The sequence below is a fragment of the Carassius gibelio genome, chromosome A2 (genome assembly GCF_023724105.1).
Source record: "Carassius gibelio isolate Cgi1373 ecotype wild population from Czech Republic chromosome A2, carGib1.2-hapl.c, whole genome shotgun sequence".
Lineage (NCBI taxonomy): Eukaryota > Metazoa > Chordata > Actinopteri > Cypriniformes > Cyprinidae > Carassius > Carassius gibelio.
In genome coordinates, this window is record NC_068372.1 from 30,844,647 (window position 1) to 30,867,591 (window position 22,945).

General features: G+C 39.7%; 1 protein-coding gene across 2 annotated transcripts in view; it reads left to right on the top strand.

The window, feature by feature from the left end:
- Positions 1 to 22,945, top strand: part of LOC127938595 (receptor-type tyrosine-protein phosphatase mu) — a 160,973-nt gene that overhangs the window by 133,769 nt on the left and 4,259 nt on the right. For both annotated transcript variants that reach the window (XM_052535310.1, XM_052535317.1), the window contains 10 exons: positions 5,286 to 5,373; positions 6,016 to 6,092; positions 6,659 to 6,695; positions 13,614 to 13,711; positions 18,168 to 18,284; positions 18,836 to 18,990; positions 20,017 to 20,152; positions 21,985 to 22,134; positions 22,340 to 22,513; positions 22,610 to 22,741. In XM_052535310.1, the coding sequence (XP_052391270.1) occupies positions 5,286 to 5,373; positions 6,016 to 6,092; positions 6,659 to 6,695; positions 13,614 to 13,711; positions 18,168 to 18,284; positions 18,836 to 18,990; positions 20,017 to 20,152; positions 21,985 to 22,134; positions 22,340 to 22,513; positions 22,610 to 22,741 (1,164 nt within the window). The remainder of the gene's footprint in view (positions 1 to 5,285; positions 5,374 to 6,015; positions 6,093 to 6,658; positions 6,696 to 13,613; positions 13,712 to 18,167; positions 18,285 to 18,835; positions 18,991 to 20,016; positions 20,153 to 21,984; positions 22,135 to 22,339; positions 22,514 to 22,609; positions 22,742 to 22,945) is intronic.

Here is a 22,945-nt window from a genome sequence, read left to right on the forward strand (position 1 = left end):
TCATCTCCCCTGGTTCTCCCATCCCCTCCTCTCTCTTCTCCCCTGGTTCTCCCATCACCTCCTCTCTCATCTCCCCTGGTCCTCCCATCACCTCATCTCTCCTGGTCCTCCCATCCCCTCCTCTCTCGTCTCCCCTGGTTCTCCCATCACCTCCTCTCTCGTCTCCCCTGGTTCTCCCATCACCTCCTCTCACCTGGTCCTCCCATCCCATCCCCTACTCTCTCATCTCCCCTGGTTCTCCCATCACCTCCTCTCTCGTCTCCCCTGGTTCTCCCATCCCCTCCTCTCTCTTCTCCCCTGGTTCTCCCATCACCTCCTCTCTCATCTCCCCTGGTCCTCCCATCACCTCATCTCTCCTGGTCCTCCCATCCCCTCCTCTCTCGTCTCCCCTGGTTCTCCCATCACCTCCTCTCTCGTCTCCCCTGGTTCTCCCATCACCTCCTCTCACCTGGTCCTCCCATCCCATCCCCTACTCTCTCATCTCCCCTGGTTCTCCCATCACCTCCTCTCTCATCTCCCCTGGTTCTCCCATCCCCTCCTCTCTCTTCTCCCCTGGTTCTCCCATCACCTCCTCTCTCATCTCCCCTGGTCCTCCCATCACCTCATCTCTCCTGGTCCTCCCATCCCCTCCTCTCTCGTCTCCCCTGGTTCTCCCATCACCTCCTCTCTCGTCTCCCCTGGTTCTCCCATCACCTCCTCTCACCTGGTCCTCCCATCCCATCCCCTACTCTCTCATCTCCCCTGGTTCTCCCATCACCTCCTCTCTCGTCTCCCCTGGTTCTCCCATCGCCTCCTCTCTCTCATCTCCCCTGGTTCACCCGTCGCCTCCTCTCTTCTCTCTCCTGGTTCTCCCATCACCTCCTCTCTCCTCTCCCCTGGTTCTCCCATCACCTCATCTCTCCTGGTCCTCCCATCCCCTCCTCTCTCCTCTCCCCTGGTCCTCCCATCCCCTCCTCTCTCCTCTCCCCTGGTCCTCCCATCCCCTCCTCTCTCCTCTCCCCTGGTTCTCCCATCACCTCATCTCTCCTGGTCCTCCCATCCCCTCCTCTCTCCTCTCCCCTGGTCCTCCCATCCCCTCCTCTCTCGTCTCTCCTGGTTCTCCCATCCCCTCCTCTCTCCTCTCCCCTGGTTCTCCCATCACCTCCTCTCTCGTCTCTCCTGGTCCTCCCATCCCCTCCTCTCTCATCTCCCCTGGTTCTCCCATCGCCTCCTCTCTCTCATCTCCCCTGGTTCACCCATCCCCTCCTCTCTCCTCTCCCCTGGTTCTCCCATCGCCTCCTCTCTCCTCTCCCCTGGTTCTCCCATCGCCTCCTCTCTCATCTCCCCTGGTTCTCCCATCGCCTCCTCTCACATCTCCCCTGGTTCTCCCATCGCCTCCTCTCTCGTCTCTCCTGGTTCTCCCATCCCCTCCTCTCTCCTCTCCCCTGGTCCTCCCATCCCCTCCTCTCTCCTCTCCCCTGGATCTCCCATCACCTCCTCTCTCCTCTCCCCTGGTCCTCCCATCCCCTCCTCTCTCCTCTCCCCTGGATCTCCCATCGCCTCCTCTCTCCTCTCCCCTGGTTCTCCCATCGCCTCCTCTCTCATCTCCCCTGGTTCTCCCATCACCTCCTCTCACATCTCCCCTGGTTCTCCCATCAACCCCTCTCCTATCCTCCATCTCCAGTCAGGTTCTCTCTGCTGTATTATAGATGAAGATGTCAGGCACACAGTGACAAAAACACACCTGGCCTTTGTGAAGCCTCCAGGGTTCATATAATGACTTGTGTGTGTGTGTGTCTGTGTGTGCATGCGTGTGTGGGTGTGTGGATTGTGTTATTGTTGACTTACACACTGTGTCTCTCTCTTCTGGTTCTGTTGGTTCTCTTTGGAGCAGATCAATGAGGTAAGATCAAACTTCGTTTGGTTCTTTTGTAACTGAGAGACACTGATGATGATGATGTTGATAATGAAGACTGTGATTTGTGTGAAAGCATTTGATGGACATATCCGAACATGGCTGGACTGTGTTTGTGTGTGTGTGTGTGTGTGTGTGTATTTCTCCTGGTCATATGACTCACATCCAGCATAATGAGAGTCACTGGACTGAAGATTCTCTCTGTCTGTGTGTGTGTGTGTGTGTGTGTGTGTGTGTGTGTGTGTTTTCATCTGCTCACCTCCCTTCACAAATTATGAGAGATTCTAAGGCTCTTCATTTTCATTTTGCTAAAATCACGTTCATTCCTCTGCACAAACTCAGAGTGGTGATTACTGACGGCTATTAAGCGTCTGAATTGACCTTTTGACCCCGAGACTCCCATCATCCAAAACAATATCTCAAGAGAAAGTTTTACTTTCAAGACATTTTTAGTTTCTTTTCCAGGAGTTTTAAGAGCTGAATGTTCTGCAGTGTTCCTGCTGTTTTTAACCTGTCAGTCTGCAAAATTTTCCAGTCAGTCATGATTTACTGGATCAGGGTTTTTACAAACACTTTTACTTGCAATTTCTATCCAATAAAATACCTTAGCATGTGGAATAACTTGGAAAATGTATATTTGTAAAAAATTATTTATATTCAGTTTAAGATTTTTTTTTATTTCCATGACTTTTTCTCATACTGTTTATCCAGGTTCCCCAAGAATCCTGTTTCTTCAATGAAAAATATAGTGCGATTGTTATGGGTTTTAATTAATATATGAAGTGGCTTGATTTTTAATTGTTTTCGCTTATATTTAAAGCTTGTTTTGTTTGAAATAATTTGAAATCAGTTTCAGTTGAAACTTCTGGAATCACAAAATTAAATTAAATTAACTTAAATTAACAACTTTAAAGTAAATTAGATTAAATTAAATTAACACAAGATAAAGTTGCAGTTTGAACTTATATTTCTTTTTTTAAGAATGTACAATTCTTGAAGCATCTGAAATCACAAAATTAATCATGGTTAATAAAATTATAAAATATATAAATTTATGATGTTCTTAATCTTAAAATGGTCAAATATTAGTGATTTGTTATGGAATATGTTGGACTCTTATAGAAATAGGTTAAAGTGTATAAAGTGTAGTCTCACAGGAGTTTTCTGATTGAACATTTTGGTCTGTGATGTTTTTCAAGATCTTCAGCTTCAGCATTTTTTTTTTATCATAAATCCAGCAGTTGAACGATTGAAAAATGAAAATAAAACACATAAAGTGATGAAGTTGAGGTTCTAAAGTGCCAATCATGCTGATGATCTGGGTTAGATGTGAGCGATCATTAGTTAAGTTTTCTGGCATGAATTAATGATGGGAATGCAGATGAATCATTGGTCTCTGAGGAGTCACATGGTCAAAGCAAGTGTCGTCAGTCATCTGCTCGAATCGATGTCAAACTGCTCTTCATCTTCATAACATTAAATAACCGTTTGATTCCAAAGAGAAGAACAAAGGAGCTCGTCTCATTAGGAGATCTTTCCATTGTGTTCTGAATATTAAAGTTATAGAGGGAGAAAAACAACTAGATCTGTAGAACGTTTCCATTCAGTAAAACACAGTCTGAGCACACAGTTGAACATTAATTCTTCATGTTGATGCTCGATTATAATCAAATGTTGAAAAAAAAAACATATAGTTGCCAAGGCAACATTCCCCATAAATGAAAATAAATGATAATTAATGAATTTATGAACTGTAACTAAAATTAAAGTAAAAAATTCAATTTATACTAACAAAAACTATAATACTACAGACATAATAGTGACATAAAGTGTTTGTTTTAAAAGGTCGCTGCTCTTCAGCTGATGTGGTGTTCATTCACATTGTTTCTAGATTATTGTGTAGAGTGATCAGATGCATTTAAAATAATTGCTAAAAGCTTCATTGGCCAAAGAAATTTACTTTTCACAATAAATAAATACATTTCAGTGTTTTTTGATATTTGTGTGTATGTGTGTGTGTGTATTTGCTGATAAAAGCCTTTAAAACTACCATTATTCATTATACATCTTATCATTGTTTTTCAGTATACCATGGAAACATTGAAAATTAAGCTAATAAATACTGAACCAGCAAGCTTTGCAAAGCACAACATTTATGTCTCTGCCAAAACTTCCATCAGATGCTCTTCATCCCACCATCATCAGATACGACACTCATTTCCACCTCATGATATCTGTCTCACCTGTGTGGGTGAGTGTGTGAGTGAGTGTGTGAGTGAGTGAGTGTGAGTGTGAGTGAGAGAGTGAGTGTGAGGGAGAGTGAGTGGTTGAGTGAGTGAGGGTGAGTGAGTGTGTGAGTGTGAGAGTGAGTGTGAGAGTGAGTGAGTGAGTGTGAGTGAGTGAGTGTGAGTGAGTGAGTGTGTTTGTGAGTGAGTGAGAGAGTGAGTGTGAGTGTGTTTAAGTGAGTGAGAGTGAGAGTGAGTGAGTGAGTCTGTGTCTGAGTGTGAGTGAGAGAGTGAGTGAGTGAGAGTGAGTGTGTGTGAGTGAGTGAGTGAGTGTGTGAGTGTGTGTGTGTGAGTGAGTGAGAGTGAGTGTGAGTGTTTGAGTGAGTGTGAGAGTGAGTGAGTGAGTGAGAGTGAGAGTGAGTGGGTGAGTGAGTGAAGGTGAGTGTGTGAGTGAGTGAGTGTGAGTGAGAGTGAGTGGGTGAGTGAGTGAGTGTGAGTGAGTAAGAGTGAGTGCTTGAGAGTGAGTGTGTGAGAGTGAGTGAGTGAGTGAGTCTGAGTGAGTGTGTGAGTGAGTGTTAGTGTGAGAGTGAGTGAGAGTGAGTGGGTGAGTGAGTGAGGGTGAGTGAGTTTGAGTGAGTGCGTGAGAGTGAGTGCGTGAGTGAGAGTGAGTGAGTGAGTCTGTGTGAGTGTGAGTGAGTGAGTGTGAGTGTGTGTGTGTTCATCCAGATCAGCTTTTTAAATCAGTTTTTTGTCTTGTTTTTCAGTAAAAACTGAAGTTTCTTGAGAAGCTGTTGTTTAAGCAGAGGTTAAACTGAATGTAATGTAATTTTTTTAAGAATGGGTAAGAATTCTTTTTAATGGAAAACAAGGCGAAATATCGCAGTGATTGTTTTTCCTTCAGTTTCTTTAGTTAACGTCGAGCAGCGCTGCACCGCTGGGATTCGTGCTCTTTATGACGAGGTTTTTGATTCTCAGATGAGACGTGTCTGTTTCACCTGTGTGTGAAGGATGGATGGCTCCGAGAGGAACAGTTGTGTGTGTTAGCTGCTCTGACCTCGCCCCGTTGTCCTCGGCGTACAGGACTGAAGCAGATGTGGAGCTGGACTGATGTGGTTTCTGCTGTCTCTCATGTGTCTCTGTCTCTCTGTGTGTTTCTGTCTCCTCAGAGCTTCTTCGAGGGTCAGTCTGCACCCTGGGATTCAGCCAAGAAAGACGAGAACCGCATGAAGAACCGCTACGGGAACATCATTGCATGTGTGTATCAGTCAGTGTTCTTCATCATGCGATGCCTTTCTGCCGTTTGACTGTTCTGCTATTCATGATTCTATCATTGCTTATGTCAAATCAACTTTTATGTGTAATATAAAAGAATATAAAGTATATCAAATATCCTTTGGATTTCTTTTAAAGCAGCTGGATCTCAAAAATACAAGCATTAAATTATTATGAAATACAGATCAATAGTATTACACTGTTAATTCTTTATTGATAAATTTTTTTATAGTTTGAATAATTAAATAAACAAAAAAACAAAGAAACCTGGATGTAATTTAAAGCAGCTGTATCTAAAAAAAATATTATTATATTGTTAGTTTTATTATTATTTTTATATATTTTATATATTATTTATTTTTATTTTATTTTTCTCAAATGCTCTAATGTAGCCCAATCAACAATATATCATATATACTGGTCATATGTATTACTAAATATAAAAACTGAACTATTATATCGGTTGAGATCTGTGGGGTTGTGAGAATCTCTAGATTAGTTGATTTTGCGTATCGTGTGTGTGAGAGACATTTACACAGATATACACAGCATTTAGAGTGTAATCATGTCAGAGACGCTGACGTCCGTCTGTGTGTGTGTGTGTGTGTGTGTGTGTGTCTACAGATGATCACTCACGCGTGCGGCTGCAGAATCTGGACGGCGAGCAGAACTCTGATTATATTAATGCTAATTATGTTGATGTGAGTACAGAAGCAGCATTGACCTTCTCACAAAGGTCACCACACACACACACACAGACACACATCTAGCCACACTCACATTATATCAAGAGCACAAGCACACACACTCACACACACACCAACTGAGTCTGGTTTCTCCTGACGAGTCTTCAACAGATAAACTGATGATGATGACATCACTGAATCAGCAATAAACTGAGTTTAGCTGAAAATTACATGTTTTTTTTTATTTTCCTCTTGCATTATTGACTAAATATTTTCCTGTTTAACACTGTAAAGCTGCTTTGATACAATCAGTACTTTATAAATCAAAATAACATTGTCAGTCAAATCGTCTTCCTATTATTACAATCTCAACTTCTTGTGTCACCACCAATTCAGATGTTCAGATTCACAGAATCAGCTTTACTGACCCTTATACACACACACACACACACACACACACTCAGGTGAGACAGATATCATGAGGTGGAAATGAGTGTCGTATCTGATGATGGTGGGATGAAGAGCATCTGATGGAAGTTGATGAAGTGATGATGTGATGTGATGGTCTGTGTGTGTTTCAGGGCTATCACCGGCCGAATCACTACATCGCTACACAAGGTGAGAGCCTGACATCATTTCCTCTGTGAGTGTGTGTGTGTGTGTGTGTGTGTGTGCGCGTGTGTATGTCTGTCTAGAGGCAGATGCCCAAAGTCCACTGGGTCTTATTTGGTTAGATTGAGTGTGTGTGTGTGTGTGTGTGTGTGTGTGTGTGTTGAGCTGCCCTTCACGTCTCCGGAGCGATTAATCAGGTCTGGCTGTGATGTGTGGCACACGAGTGGCATATTAAATAAATGGATTAACAGAGGTGCGTTTGTCACTCGTCTAATCTGGCCTGCCGAGGGCCAGCGGTGGCAGCAGAGACACACTCAGGGGTTAAAGCTGATGGATGTGTGCGTGTGTGTCTGTCTGTCTGTCTGTGTGTGTGTGTGTGTGTGTGTGTGTGTCTGTCTGTCTGTCTGTCTCTGTGTGTGTGTGTGTGTCTGTCTGTCTGTCTCTCTCTGTGTGTGTGTGTGTGTGTGTGTGTGTGTGTGTGTTAGGTCTCTAAAGCAGATTCAATCTGCCGGTGTGATGTGGGGAGTTGCATAATTAACTGTTTATTAGAGCATTGCATGCTGCTCTCCTCTGTGTCTCAATTAAAGCACACTTATACACACACACACACACACACACACACACACACACACGAGAGCCCAGCGCGTTTCGTTGCATACTAACACATCCATCTCACTCTCTTCAAATATCTTCAAAGGGCTTTATTGCCACAACTGTTTTACAAACAAAATCAGCAAACCACTTTAAAGATGTACAATCATATTTTAGATCATTTATTTTCAAATATATTTTATGTACTGTAGTTTAGATGTGTTTTAATATATGAACTATTCATCTCAGATGTGTCGAGGCTTATGCTTTTAATTTATTTAAACATTTATTCAAAATCTAAACACTACCTGTTATAAGATTATACGTTTTGTGTTGGTAATTTTATTAATATTTTTTTAAAGAAGTCTCTTCTGCTCAAGGCTGCATTTATTTGATAAAAAACACAGTTAAAAAATATGAAATATTATTCCAGTGTAAATCATCAGTTTTCAGTGTGAATCTGTGTTAAAGTGTAATTTATTTCTGTGATGCTCCGCTGTATTTTCAGCATCATTCCTCCAGTCTTCAGTGTCACATGATCTTCAGAAATCAGAATAATATGATGATTTACTGCTCAAGAAACATTTCTGATTATTATCAGTGTTGAACACTGTTCTGCTGATCAATATTTCTGTGGAAACTGTGATGCATTTAATTTTTCAGGATTCACAGATGAACAGAAAGTTCAAAAGAGCAGCGTTTATTTGAAATAGAAATCTTTTCTTACATTATAAATGTCTTGACTGTCACTTTTGATCAATTTAATGCATACTTAATGATTAAAAGTAGTGGTTTCTTTGAAAACTGTTCATTATTTACATTTATATGATTAAAATAAATTAAATTACTTATATAGTCATATATAATATGTGGACATTATCTATTCAGATGTGCAATTTCTATATATATATACATACATGCAGCTTCAGATAGATGTCTCAGTGGCGCCTGAGGCATTCGCTCGTCTTCCTCTTCTCTAATTCCCTCTGTCTCTCTGTCACTCCATCATTAAACGTGTTGCATCTTTAAATGTGAGGCAGTAACAGCTTTAACGAATGCAGGGCGTCAGACTGATTTCATAAAGGACTTCAGGATGGGTTTATGAGCCGACAGGAGCTGGACTTCAGCATCAGGATTCTCTGAGAGCTGCAGCGATACATAATTCATCATCTTCTCTCTGAGCTTGACACGAGAGACAGACAGACAGGAGTGAAGCGTGGGAACAGAAGCGGTCCTGAGACGGAGCCCTGGGGTCGAGGTGTGAGACGTACCGGGAGAAACCCAGGGCTGATGGGAAATTTTTACCTCTGTGCGCTTGTAAGAGAATAATGTATGAAGACTGTCACTGTCAAGAGATCTGACCGGATAAAAGACCATCACTTTAGCCAATGAGAAGAAACGATTCCTCTTCTGCTGCAGGAGAGAGACTCAACTAATGAAAGAGTTCTGCCGAAAAACAGCTTTCTGTCATCCTTTACTCAAAATTACTTCAACTTGTACTAATATAATGAAAAGAAATATATATATAGAAATCAGGAAGATCAGAATCAGAATGTATAGTTCGTGCATTAAAAATATATCCGTCAAAACCAACACAATGCATTCAGAACAGAAAACAGAAAATGGAGACGCCACACATTTCAAATCATTTTGTTTTTAAGAAGCATTTCAACATTGCATTGAATACTGATGTTCATTTTTATTTGATTTATCACTCAGTGGGTTATTGATCCATGTATTAATGTGTCTTTGGAAGAATTTTGTCCTTCAAATGCATTTAAATGCACAAATTCGTGTTATTTCTGATTTACTATATAGGTAATGCCCTTCTTTCCTTCTTTTCGGAAAGCGGTGGCTTAGTCCAAACATCTGGAAGTATTAGCTTTCTCTTAAATATAATAACATGTTATTGTTATGGGGATTTGAAAAGATCTATTATAAACTAATAACTATTTATTTCTTAGCCAGCGGCAAGTATTCAGTAAAGCGACTGATTTCCCATGAGTGTGTTTTATCGATATTTTGGGTTCTTGACGAACGTGATAAAATGCACAATCTGTTTTTGATAATGGATTATTATAAAACATGCTGGAGATGATCAAAATCCTTTCTGTGAAATGAGTGTACATTCAGCTGTAGCTAATTTGTAGACTTTTGTAAATCAAGTTTTTCATCGTGAAAGGAGTGGTTTTGATGCACAAAAAAGTTTTTATTGTATCTCATTACAAAAATCTTTTAATTAATCCCATGAAAATGCACATCCTGTCATACATAATAGTGAAAAATCACTTTTTAAAACTTCAAAAACTTAAATTCAAACGTGCACACATACACACACACACACACACACACACTCAAACAGAGACTAAATAAATGTACAAAGATCAACAGCCGTCAAATCTAACAAAGAACAAAAAAACAGTATAAAGGTTTCTTAGAAGGGTTTTTAAAAGTGGCAAATAAATGAACAGAATGCAATTTTTTGGGTGAGCTCACACCTTAATGAGATTTGACGTGTGTGTGTGTGTGTGAGAGAGAGGGAGAGAGAGAGAGAGGGAGAGTGAGTGTGAGAATGTGATGTTCTGTGTGTGTGTGTGTGTGTGTGTGTGCGTGATGTTCTCTGCTGAGGTTTGGAGCTGCAGCTGTCAGTCCAGTTGAGCTTCACACACACACACACACACACACTCTCTCTCTCTCTCTGGCAGTAAGTGCAGCTCTGGACTCTCTGCAGCAGCTTGAGCTCACAGTTATTAGATCAGTGTAAGAAAACCTGCAAAAAGCAGTAAATCATCAGTAACTCTCCCTCGTTCATTAGTGTGGTTCAGTCCTCACTGTAGTGCTGATAGTGATGTGATAAACCGCTAGTCCTGAGCACTAGTGCAGCGCTCGTGCTCCAGTCGTGAACCATTCCTCAAATCAAGCGTCTGATACACAACCCTAGCATCCATCCAGAGCACTATGGAGTCAATATAATGCCGTATATATACGCAAAAAAAAATATAAAGTTTTGTAAAAGAAAATGAAGTGTAACAAAACATAAATAAATAAAAAAACAACATTTTGGGGTGGAGTCAAGCGAATAAAAAGAAACGATCCACTCGCAAGCCTCTTCTCATCAGGACCTGGATCAGTGAGCTGCGTCTCGCACCGATGATGTCACTTCCAGGGAGGCATGTTGTACACGCCCCCGTCCCTTGGCTCCGCCTCCACGTCAAAACAGTGCCACAGAGCGAGAAACGCAGAAAAATGAATCGCAAAGGGAAAACAGTATCGCAAGCTCAAACTAGACTGACACGCAAAATAAAAGCAGCGTTGCAAATACATGAATAGATATGACCATATTGCAAAATCTTGCTTTCGCGCTGTTTTTTTTTTTTTTTTTTGCAACACTTAATTTTTTCTTTGTTTACTTTTGCAATTCTTTATTTTTGTTTGCAAAAAGCTAAATTATTTTCCACAATACTTTAATTTTTGTTTTCAAAACCTTATTTCATTTTGCAACACTTAATTTTTTGCGTATATATATACGGCATTATATTGACTCCATAGAGCACCTTAGCAACCACATAACAACGCACTGACAGTCTCAGCAGGTGGAGCAGCGGTCTCCTCTGGATTTATTGCTCTGTTTTGATGTTTAGTGACTATAGTTTTAGTAAAAGCAGGTGAGCAATGCTGCAGTGTGTGTGTGTGTGTGTGTTGCAAACATGTAATATTAATGAGCATACAGCGACTTACTGTCTATCGGTCTGTTTTATATTATGCTGTTATTGGAGATTTCAGCAGCTCTCTCTCTAACACACACACACACTCACACACACACATCAGATGAGAAATGGTGGGTTTCCAGAAATGACTGTCAGCAGCTCTTGACAGCTGAAGTTTGTGATACGGGATGTGTGTGCAGTTTTTACCCCTTTTTGGCAGAATCTTCAGACTTCAGCATAAAGTTTCTTCTTGTTTTTTTTCCCTCTCTCTCTTATTTTTTGCTGAAACTTCTCCAATAAGTTCAGTAGCACATTTGTTTTCCTGGTAATGTGCCGTTGAAGATATTCTGGGAATGAAGCACCAGGTGCGCGTCAGTCTTGACTTTGAGCTCGACCGTCATCGAGTGTTTGCGGTGCTTTCTCGTGTGAAAGACTCTTGATTGGAGCGAGAGAAGCTCCCTGCTGTTACTGCTTCACATTAGTGCTTTTAGTTTTTGGCATCAGTCTGATTTGGCCAATATTAAGATCGGATAATATCAGGTCTTTATTTTAACTTTTATTTTTCTGTGTACTGCATATTCCTGCATGTTTCCTAAAAGATTATTAAAATCATTAAAGCTAAGTAGATGAAAGCTAAGTTAAGATTTTAACAGATTTAGCTGTAACTTACATCTTTTCACCAGTGTTGCAGGTTATGAAATCTGCAATGTTTTGGTTTAAATCAACTGTCTTGACAAATTTGATTAATATTGGTAATGATTCAAATTACTTATATTGAGGTTTAAGATTTTAGTTATTGGTAGTTTAACCAGAAAGTCATTGAAAACCATGTTTTAATACTTATTTACATTATACTTAAATAGATAGAGTGCTGCTAAGACATAAATTTATATCTTGCTTGACATGTAAGATATATTGGGGGAAAAAATATTTAAAAAATATATATTATAATTAGAATTTAGTAATAATTTGACTTTATATATATATATATATATATATCCTGTATTAACAAAAAAACAATATTTTGTTGCATTTGGTAATTTTTATCAGTTTTTAATGTAAGTTTTTTATGTTGAATTTAAAGATTAATTTTTTTGGAAAATGTTTTATTAAGAAAATTATTAAGATTAATATTTCGAGAAATCCTTTTTTTTTTTTTTTTTTTTTTTTTTTTACATTGTAGTTTTTAAGTATATTTAAATTTTGCCAACTAGCTAACGATAATATAAGTTTACATTTTTTTTTATATTTTTATTTGAGTAAATGTGTATTTTGTTTCAAGTCGGAAGATGTTTTTACAGTTTTAGATTTAGTTAATAATGAGGGAATCATTTTAACCCTGTAATGTTGCCCGTTTTGTTTGAGCTCATTTTGAAGAATATAATTCTGTTCTGTAAGATCCAATCAATTAAAAGAGACCAAAAGTTCAAAGCACTATTTGATACGTGTTGATCAGTGGGTGGCGCTGTGGAGCAGATCCGGTGAGGAGCGAGTCTGTAAGCAGTCAGTGAATCTGCTGCTGCTTCTGAAGGAGCTTGAGCAGGTTCTGTAGCAGATCATTTGCTCGTGTGAAGCAGAAGCATGTCTTCAGATGCCACGCAGACGCTGCAGTTTCTGGAAACACTTCTCCAGACTGTCACACGTGTGTGTTTGTTGGAGATGAGAGCGTGTGTCTGACAGGCTGCGGTGTGGCATTACAAACCCACTCAGCAGATGTCCTGCTCGCCTCCCATCATCCCAGCGTCCCCTGAGACTCGTGGGCCGGCCGAGTGGGAGTGAGAGAAGACATTCGAGCCATCGAGGCGCGCTTCAAACCTCACGACTGACGAACATGGAGATGCTCTTACAGCCTGAATGTGAACTAGTTCAGCTGAACATCAACACACTGTCATAGAGTTTGTGAAAAATCTGCTCCTGTCTTCATATTTGGGTTCCAAGAAGCAGAGATTGTAACATTGTAGCATTAAAGTTTATGTGTGTGTTTGTGATTCAAAGTGACAGTTCACCCTTAAATGAAAATGTGCGGATATTTTACTCACCCTCAGGCCATCCAAAATGACTGTGTTTTCTTCAGTAGAACAGTAAAGAAAATGTTTATCTCTTCAATAGCTGCCATCACTTTGAGAGTCAAAAACACATAAACAGGCCGCACAGAATCCATCCTCGTGGCTCCTGATGATAGATCGAGGTCTTATGAAGAGAAATGATCAGTCTGTGCAAGAAACTGAACATTATTCACAGCAGTATTAACTGTAATCCAGAACCTCCGGAGTGATGTCTGACTCATGAACGAATCATTCTTTTGAACTGATTCTGTTTAGTGAACTAGTTGAATCGGTTCATTGAATCGGACTGAATCATGTGAATCAGTTCGTGTCTTGATCTACAGGTTACTGAATCAGAACTCACTTTCAGACGCCTGACAGTCGGTCCGACTGGAAATGAGCCGAAAATATAATCCAGCATCTGTTATGTCATCGTGTGACTGAATGAAACAGTGAATTAAACCAGTTCATTGAAACAAACTGCCCAAAAGAATCAGTTCACAGAAAAGAATTGTATTTCTGATTAATTAGTCATTGGTCATTGATCATGTTTGAGTCGGTCGTGTGTTTTCTCTCTTCAGGACCGATGCAGGAGACCGTCATCGACTTCTGGAGGATGGTGTGGCAGGAGAACACGGCAACCATCGTCATGGTGACCAACCTGGTGGAAGTTGGCAGGGTGAGCTTGAAACGGCGACCGTGTGTTTGAGCGAACATCTGCATCACACATCATCTCACAAATCCACAGCATCCTCTCATGAGTTACATTCACAATCATATCAAGACGCGTGTTTCATGTCTGTAGCGCTTTATACGATACAGACTTTCACTGTAATGAACAGGAAAATAAAAGTGTTGACGTTGCAAAGTTCATCAGTTATGAAAAACAGCTCTACAGGAGACAATAGAGTCATTATTCAGATCAGTTCTGATCAATAACCAGTGGTGAACAGTACTGTAGCAAACTATTGTTTCTTTGTTACTGTACTTATGTGTATTTTTCAAGTATGTGTGTGTGTGTGTGTGTGTATAATGACATGGGTATGACACAGGTATTACAAGGAGAGGGTGACTTTTGAGGACATAAGCCATGTCCCCATTTTTCAAAACACTTATAAATCATACAGAATGAGTTTTTTTGAGAAAGTAAAAATGCACAAAGTTTCCTGTGAGGGTTAGGGTTAGGTGTAGGGTTGGTGAAGGGAGATAGAATATACAGTTTCTACAGAATAAAAACCATTACACCTATGGGATGAACACACTTTACACAAAAACAAACATGTGTGTGTGTGTGCGTGCGTGTTTGGCTGGTGTCTGGAATTCAGATGAGTGTGTGAAATCGACTCCCGCTGGATCACTTGCAGAGTAAATGATGCATTCTGGGCTTCATCAATGTGAAGTGGCCAGAAACTGATCAATGAAGCTCATTATCAGACAGAACAGCACAAACCGCCCAGTCTACAGACAGAGTTTCTGACAATTACATTTCATCCTTTTAAACGATAAAACAGTTGTTTATTTAATGTTGTGAATGAGTTTGCACATTTCAGCATTGAATATAGGCACATTGGAAATCAGCTAATTTAATTACAGTCAGCCTGATTCATTGAATTATTATTAAAGTTCAACATGTTCAAAAGTAGACCAGTAAGACTGAATCAACCTCATCATTTGATTGAATCATTTGCTCATATGCAGTAGATCTGTTGAGGATGATTTCTGGTCATACATTTCAATCAATGTCTTGCTCCTAAAATATGAGTTAAACACTCAACAAATCAGTCCTGGTGCTCATCATGCATTTGTTAATCCTAATAATGGTGTTGATTCTAACGGTTGTCTGGTGCCGGATCAGAAGGGATGTGTTTGTTAATGCTGAGGCTGTGATCGTGGATCTGCTCTGGTCCAGCTGTGCAGATGTGTGTGTGCTGCTCTGTTATATGATGCTGATCTGATGTGAGCTCCAGTCATCTATCATTCTATCTATCTATCTATCTATCTATCTATCTATCTATCTATCTATCTATCTATCTATCTATCTATCTATCTATCTATCTATCTATCTATCTATCTATCTATCTATCTATCCATCATTAATCCCTACATCACCCATCAAGTGTCAATCCCTCCATCCATCATTAGTCCCTCCATCCACTCATCCATCCATCCATCTTTAATCCCTTCATCCCTTATCCATCCATCCATTGTTAATCTCTCTATCAATCATTCATCCATAATTAATCCCTCCATCATCCATCCATCATTAATCCCTCCATCCATTATCCATCTTTAATCCCTCAATCATTAATCCATCCATCCATCCATCTATCTTTTATCCCTTCATCCCTCATCTATCGATCCATCATTAATATCTCCATCAATCATCCATCCATCTTTTATCCCTCCATCCCTCATCCATCCATCCATCCATCCATCCATCATTAATCATTCCATCCATTATCCATCCGTCCATCTTTTATCATTCCATCCATTATCCATCCATCCATCTTTTATCCATCCATCCTTCATCTATCCATCCATCACTAATCTCTCTATCCCTCCTCCATCCATCCATTATTAATCTCTCCATCAATCATCCATCCATCCATATTTTATCCCTCCATCTCTCCTCCATCCATCCATCATTAATCATTCCATCCATTATCCATCCATCCATCTTTTATCCCTCCATCCCTCATCTATCCATCCATCATTAATCTCTCCATCAATCATCCATCATCCATCTTTTATTCCTCCATCCCTCGTCCATCCATCAATCATCCATCCATCCATCTTTTATCCCTCCATCCCTCATCTATCCATCCATCATTAATCTCTCCATCAATCATCCATCCATCCATCTTTTATCCCTCCATCCACCATCTATCCATCCATTATTAATCTCTCCATCAATCATCCATCCATCCATCTTCTATCCCTCCATCCCTCATCTCTCCATCAATCATCCATCATCCATTTTCTATCCCTCCATCCCTCATCTCTCCATCAATCATCCATCCATCCATCTTCTATCCCTCCATCCCTCATCTCTCCATCAATCATCCATCCATCCATCTTCTATCCCTCCATCCCTCATCTCTCCATCAATCATCCATCCATCCATCTTCTATCCCTCCATCCCTCATCTCTCCATCAATCATCCATCATCCATCTTCTATCCCTCCATCCCTCATCTCTCCATCAATCATCCATCCATCCATTTTCTATCCCTCTATCCCTCATCTATCCATCCATCATTAATCTCTCCATCAATCATCCCTCTATCCATCCATTCATCTATTGCTAATCCATTTATCGTTCCATCCATCCAAAGTATGATTTTTAAAGATATTTGGTTCACAGGGACACAGTGTAAACCTCATAAACCATGTTTACATTTTAAATCCCCATGTACATTAAATCCACATAAACCATATATTCAAGCACACACACACACACACACACACACACACACACACACACACACACACACACTCTTTCTCACTCAGTCACACACAGATTCGGTCCTAATTACTGAAAGGATCTGATGGTTCTTCTGTCATCTGATCCCGGAGGAGGACTCTGAGATGGAGTTGTTTGGAGGTTCGTCTCAGCGGGAGACTCTCGTGTGTCTCCGTCTCGTGTCTCCAATCACATTCCGGCTCTAATGATGCTGGAGAAAATTTAATTTCTGCACCCAAAGTATCGCTGGCGTGAAAGCAAGTGTCACAACCTCCATGCTTCTCTCTCTCTCTCTCTCTCTCTCTCTCTCTGTTGTGCTCGATGTCTTACTGTAAAGCAGATTTTGTAATCATGTTGTCATATATATACTGTGCTAATGTTTATTCGTGATCTATTGTATTGGAGAGCGTGTGCATCTGAGGCTGAGAGTTATTAGTGCAGCTGTTCCTAGTCTTCTGATTCTCCTGACTGGATTATATTGCCACATAATGAGGTTTTATTTGCGTTGTGTGAGAAGTGTGATGGAGTTAGAGCTGAACTCACTCCAGACGTGATCCGTGATCCGGTCCGGTCGCTCTGTGAGTGTCAGGCGTGTGAGGTCGGGTATCGTGTCACATCTGGAAGTGCAGAACTCATTTAGCTGAGCGTAATGTGTGAATGAGAACATTAATGTGTGAATTACATCACAGAGAGATTCATCACCCATCTCACACATCAGGAGACGAGCGGACAACTCTGGAGAAGCTTTATCACAGTGCTTTAATTTAAATTTAATTGTAATTTATTTATTCTACTGACAAAACTTGTTAAAAATATATTTCAAATGTAAAACTATTTTAAAAAAAATTATTTAAATAGATATTTAAATAAAATGATAATGATAAAGGAATGTAAACACATTAATTGAAGGCGTAAAAATATCTGTCTGGCTTTGATTTGATGCTTGCATCTCTTGACATTTTAGAGTCATTAAATGTTGTGAATGCTATAAATTATTTTCAGAAACATGAAACTATTGATAGAGGTTTATCTGTGGTTACTGTGGTAACAGATGCTGATCCGTGATGCTCTTTGCGTTCAGAAATTGAATCAATAGGAGTTAATGCTGCTGAAATGAGAGCGTATGGAGGACGATCCTCACGGTGCATTGATCTGAGCATCAATACGTGTGTTAATCAGGAGCGCGATGTTAATCATCACCGCCGCTGAAGGGTTAATTTAATGTGATCAGGTGACATTTGAAACCGAGCGCTATCACATTTAACCGTCACAGAGGAAAGGTCAGACACGACGAGCTTCGACAGCGTTTCTGATGCATCTCCACATCGACATTTCCATAAAGTGAGAGATAATCTAACAATTGCAAGATTAATTCAGAATTGCGAGTTAAAAAGTTGCAGTTATTTCTTTTACATATACATATGAATTGCAATACGCAATAACATTTTTAATTTACACTGTTGCAGATCTTCCATCATTTTTAACTATTTTGTATAGTTTTCATCTAATGCACTTTGAATTTCCGTTGTGTATGAAATGTGCTGTGTAATAAGCTGATTTATTCAACATGTTTATTTGGACAGTTTCAGAAGAAACAGCAGTTCTGACCGTTGCGAGCCGGACTCGAAGCTGTGCTCTTCTGATGAGGGTCTGTGTGTGTTTGTGTGTGTCAGGTGAAGTGCTGTAAGTACTGGCCGGATGACACCGAGATCTACAGAGACATCAAGGTGACGCTGATCGAGACTCAGCTTCTGTCCGAGTACGTCATCAGAACGTTTGCAGTGGAGAAGGTGAGAGACGCTCTTAAATACTCCATATATTAGATGCTTAATTATATAAAGTGCATAGTTTAGGGAACGAAGCTTTGCAAATGCTTTAAACCCCTTAAAATACACATTTTTTTTTTTTAATTTAAGATTTTTTTCAGATATATAACCATTTGTAAATAAAAATGTCATGTTTTGAGTTTGGGTCATTTTGATGTATGGAATACAGTTAGTGCCAGAAAATTCTGCAAAATAGTATGGAGTACAATTAGTGCCAAAACCTTCCGTAAAATATATTTCCCCATATCTCTATGTATTTATTTTTTTTTAGATTTTTTACCAATATTTTTTCAGAGATATAACCATTTGTAAATAAAAATGTCACACTGTTTGTGTTTGGATCATTCTGATGTATGGAGTACAGTTAGTGCCAAAACTTCCGTAAAATATATTTCCCCTTATCTCTATTGAATTAAAAGCTCCTGGTTTGCTGCTGCTGCTGTAGTAGTTCTGGCAGATTTTAGTGAGTCTGCAGCAGATATAAGGTGATTATGAAGTCTCTGTCCGTTCTGCAGCGAGGAGCTCATGAGATCCGTGAGATCAGTCAGTTTCACTTCACCGGCTGGCCGGATCACGGCGTTCCCTATCACGCCACGGGTCTGCTGGGATTCGTGCGCCGGGTCAAAGCCAAATCCCCCTCAAACGCCGGACCCATCGCGGTCCACTGCAGGTACCTGACCACATACGAGCTCAGTCTCTGATTTCATTTGTTTAGGTTGTTGTTTACACTTTTTCTATTGTATTTTGGATATGTTTATAATATATACATTTTGAATTATATGTGTGTTTTTCTAGTATTACATTTGTTTTTAATATTCAAATTGCCTTTAGAAGCTGCTATATAAAATCTATATAAAATATAAGTATATTATTATAAAATGAATCCATGTTCAGTTTTTATGAAATGTGAGTGTAAATAAAGCACATCATGAAACACTCACTGAAATGAGATTGAACAGAAGTTTGTTATTATTAAATCAGCACTACCAGTCAAAAGTATAATTAATTCAAATTCAATAAAACATATTTAAATTAAAAGAAGCTGAACTTGAAAGAAGTCTCTTCAGCTTAGCAAGACTGCATTGATTTGAATAAAAATACAGTAAAACAGTAATATTGTGTAAAAGAGAGACTTCTTTGTAAAACAATTTTTCCACTTAATAAAAAAGTATTTTTCACACAGTTCTGACTTTATATATTCAGATTTGCAATAAAGTAAGAATTGTGGGATAACAAGTAACAATTACCTTTTATTATTATTTTATTCTGTGGCAGAAGCAATAAAAAATTATTACGAGATGTAAACTTGCAAAACAAGTGAAAGTCGTGACATGAAATGAAACACATACACACACACACACACACACACATATATATACATACATATTATAGTTTTGTTTTTTATATGTTGACATTATAATCAAGTAAGAAAATTTGGAACTAATGTAAAAGTTACTTGAAACCTCTCAGTACATATATAAAACTAACAATTATGAATTCAAGAAAGATTTTTTACAAATCAGAAACTCTTTATGACAGTAATTCTGAGGTGATGTTAACAGCATTTCTTTTCCAGCTCACGATTCAGCGGAAGGTCTTTCTAAACAGATGCTGCAGTGTGGGCTGATTTTATTGTGTTTCATCCCTGGCTATTTATCTGTTGATCTGAATCTGTGTTTTGATTGGTCGCTCACAGCGCGGGGGCGGGGCGAACCGGCTGCTTCATCGTGATTGACATCATGCTGGACATGGCGGAGCGGGAAGGTGTCGTCGACATCTATAACTGTGTGAGAGAGCTGCGATCTCGAAGAGTCAACATGGTCCAGACCGAGGTACTCCTTCCCTCACCTTTGACCTCTGACCTCTTCACCTTCACATCACTGAGCCTGCCAAATGCATCAGAGTAAAGTTAGAGGTTAGAATGATCCCTGGCACTCAAGAGAGAGAATAGAGACTTTTTCGAGGGATAAATATGGTTCTAGTATAAGAGGCTTTAGAAACGAGGAGAAAGCAGTGAAGGCACTCGTGTGTGTTCCTCTCCTGATTCCAGCACGTCAATCACAACGCTGCTATTTTAACCTGTGGGCGTCTCATAAACACTCTCAACCAAGAGCTGATCGACTCGATGCAGGTGCTTTAAGAGCCGCGGTGCGTTTGAAGAGCGAAAGCTTGGTTTTTACAGCTTCTGACGGGTTTCTGCAGCATCTGGTCTGGTTTCACAGCGACTGTGTTTGGATCTTTTAATGAGAAGCACAGCCTCATTCACCCTGTTTAAGTTCAGTGACCTTCAGTGTGTGTGTGTGTGTGTGTGTGTGTGTGTGTGTGTGTTTTGCTCGCAGGTGTTTTTGCACGCTTTGACACCCGACGGGAACATGTTACCTTTTACACGCGTGTTTGAACCATCACTAATAATTTGGGACGATACACACTCATAAGAGCTCCGCTGCTGATTGCGTGCTTTTTAGGTTACATCACGTCTGGATTGGACGTGCGAGAGGAAAGGTCAGAGGTCACAGCAGATGCCTAATCAGAGACGCGCTGACCTCGTCAGAAGTGACAGGCCAAGATGCTGTGGAAATGTCACTTCAGCAGTGATTTCCATCAAACACGCGTCTGCTCCACAAAAAAGAGTGATTCCGGTGAAATGCTGACGACTCGCTGCTAATAAAGTTTGATGATCTTTCTGTTTTATACCGTCTTAGTCTCTCTGAAACAAATGAGTGCAATCACAGCGGCATCTGCATTTGCAACACTGACAAAATCCATGAATACAAAACAGATGAAGGGAGAGAACAGCACCGCGACGAGGAAACCAAGCATTTATTTCTGCAGAAAACTAGAACTGATTCATTATACAGCAGTATGTGACCAACCCTGCATTCAGGAGTGTGGGGTGTTTCTGTAAGAGTCTCTTCTGGTCACCAGGGCTGCGTTTGTTTGATCAAAAATACAGTAGAAATTGTGAAATATTATTATAATCTAAATCATCTGTTTTCTGTGTGAATCTGTGTTAAAGTGTAATGTATTTCTGTGATGCTCCGCTGTATTTTCAGCATCATTCCTCCAGTCTTCAGTGTCACATGATCTTTTATCATTCTAATATCTAATTCAAGTTTAATTTCCTTATATTAATAACATTTATTTTGGTTTACAATTTTTAGTTTGTATATTTATATCACATTAACATTTATATTATAAATTACTATAATTTTTTCAAATTAATTATTACAACTTTATATTGTTAATTTAATTAAAAATATATATATATATAACATTTACATATCAGTAATTCAAATTTTATAATAATAATTGAAAAAGTTTATATTAAATTAGATAAAATTCATTTATATTAACATTAATTTAATTAAAACGTTATATGAATTAAACTATATATATATAATTTTATATAATATTTTTGTTAACTTTTATTTTTTGAGAATTTGCAGGTTAATAGAGAGTTCAAAAGAACAGCATTTATTAGCAATATAAATATTGTGCAATATTATAAATGTATTTACTGTCAGTTTTGATCAATTTAATGCGTCCTTGATCAATAAAAGTATTAATTTCTTTAAAAAACAACAACGTTTCACTCTAATGGTTCTGTGCTGATTAGATGTGATGGTCTTCAGTCGTGCTGGATGTTGTCTCTTGTGTTCGTCAGGAGCAGTACGTCTTCATTCATGACGCCATCTTGGAGGCGTGTCTCTGCGGCGACACCACCATCCCAGCCAATCAGCTTCGCTCCGTTTACTACGACATGAACCGATTGGATCCTCAGACCAACTCCAGTCCAATCAAAGAAGAGTTCAGGGTGAGAGACGATCACATGATTCTACAGCTGACATGACAAAGTTTCATTTCTACAAATATACGTCTGTGTTACTGATGACTGCTTCTGTTGTTGTTTTAGTGTGAATGCTGTCTGTGTATATTAAATCATGAAATGTTTGGGTTCATGATAATATGTAAATGCTGGGGATGGTGTCTAGTGAAGATGTGTGTGTGTGTGTTGTCAGACGCTGAACATGGTGACTCCGACGCTGCGTGTGGAGGACTGTAGCATCGCTCTGCTGCCGAGGAATCATGAGAAGAACCGCTGCATGGATGTGCTTCCTCCGGACCGCTGCCTGCCCTTCCTCATCACCATCGACGGAGAGAGCAGCAACTACATCAACGCCGCGCTCATGGACGTACGGCTCACGAGCATCACTCACCTCAGAAGTGCACTGAAGCACAGATTCTCAAACATTAGATGACTATCTCTTCGTCTCTTTCTGCTCTTCCAGAGCTACAAGCAGCCGTCTGCGTTCATCGTTACCCAGCATCCTTTGCCAAACACAGTCAAGGACTTCTGGCGTCTGGTTCTGGACTATCACTGCACGTCTATCGTGATGCTGAACGACGTGGATCCGGCGCAGGTCAGGACCTCATTACTGTTTCTGTGATTTCATGTCTCTGAACCGATGAGTTTTCAGAAAATAGTTTTAAACTAAACTGTCGCTCCAGGTCAGAATTGCATATATATAAGAGACAGAGACGCAAATTCATCCACATTCAGAGCAGAACACACACACAAATATAAGTATGAAACTGAAGTGAATCAAAATGTTTAAACCAGTGAC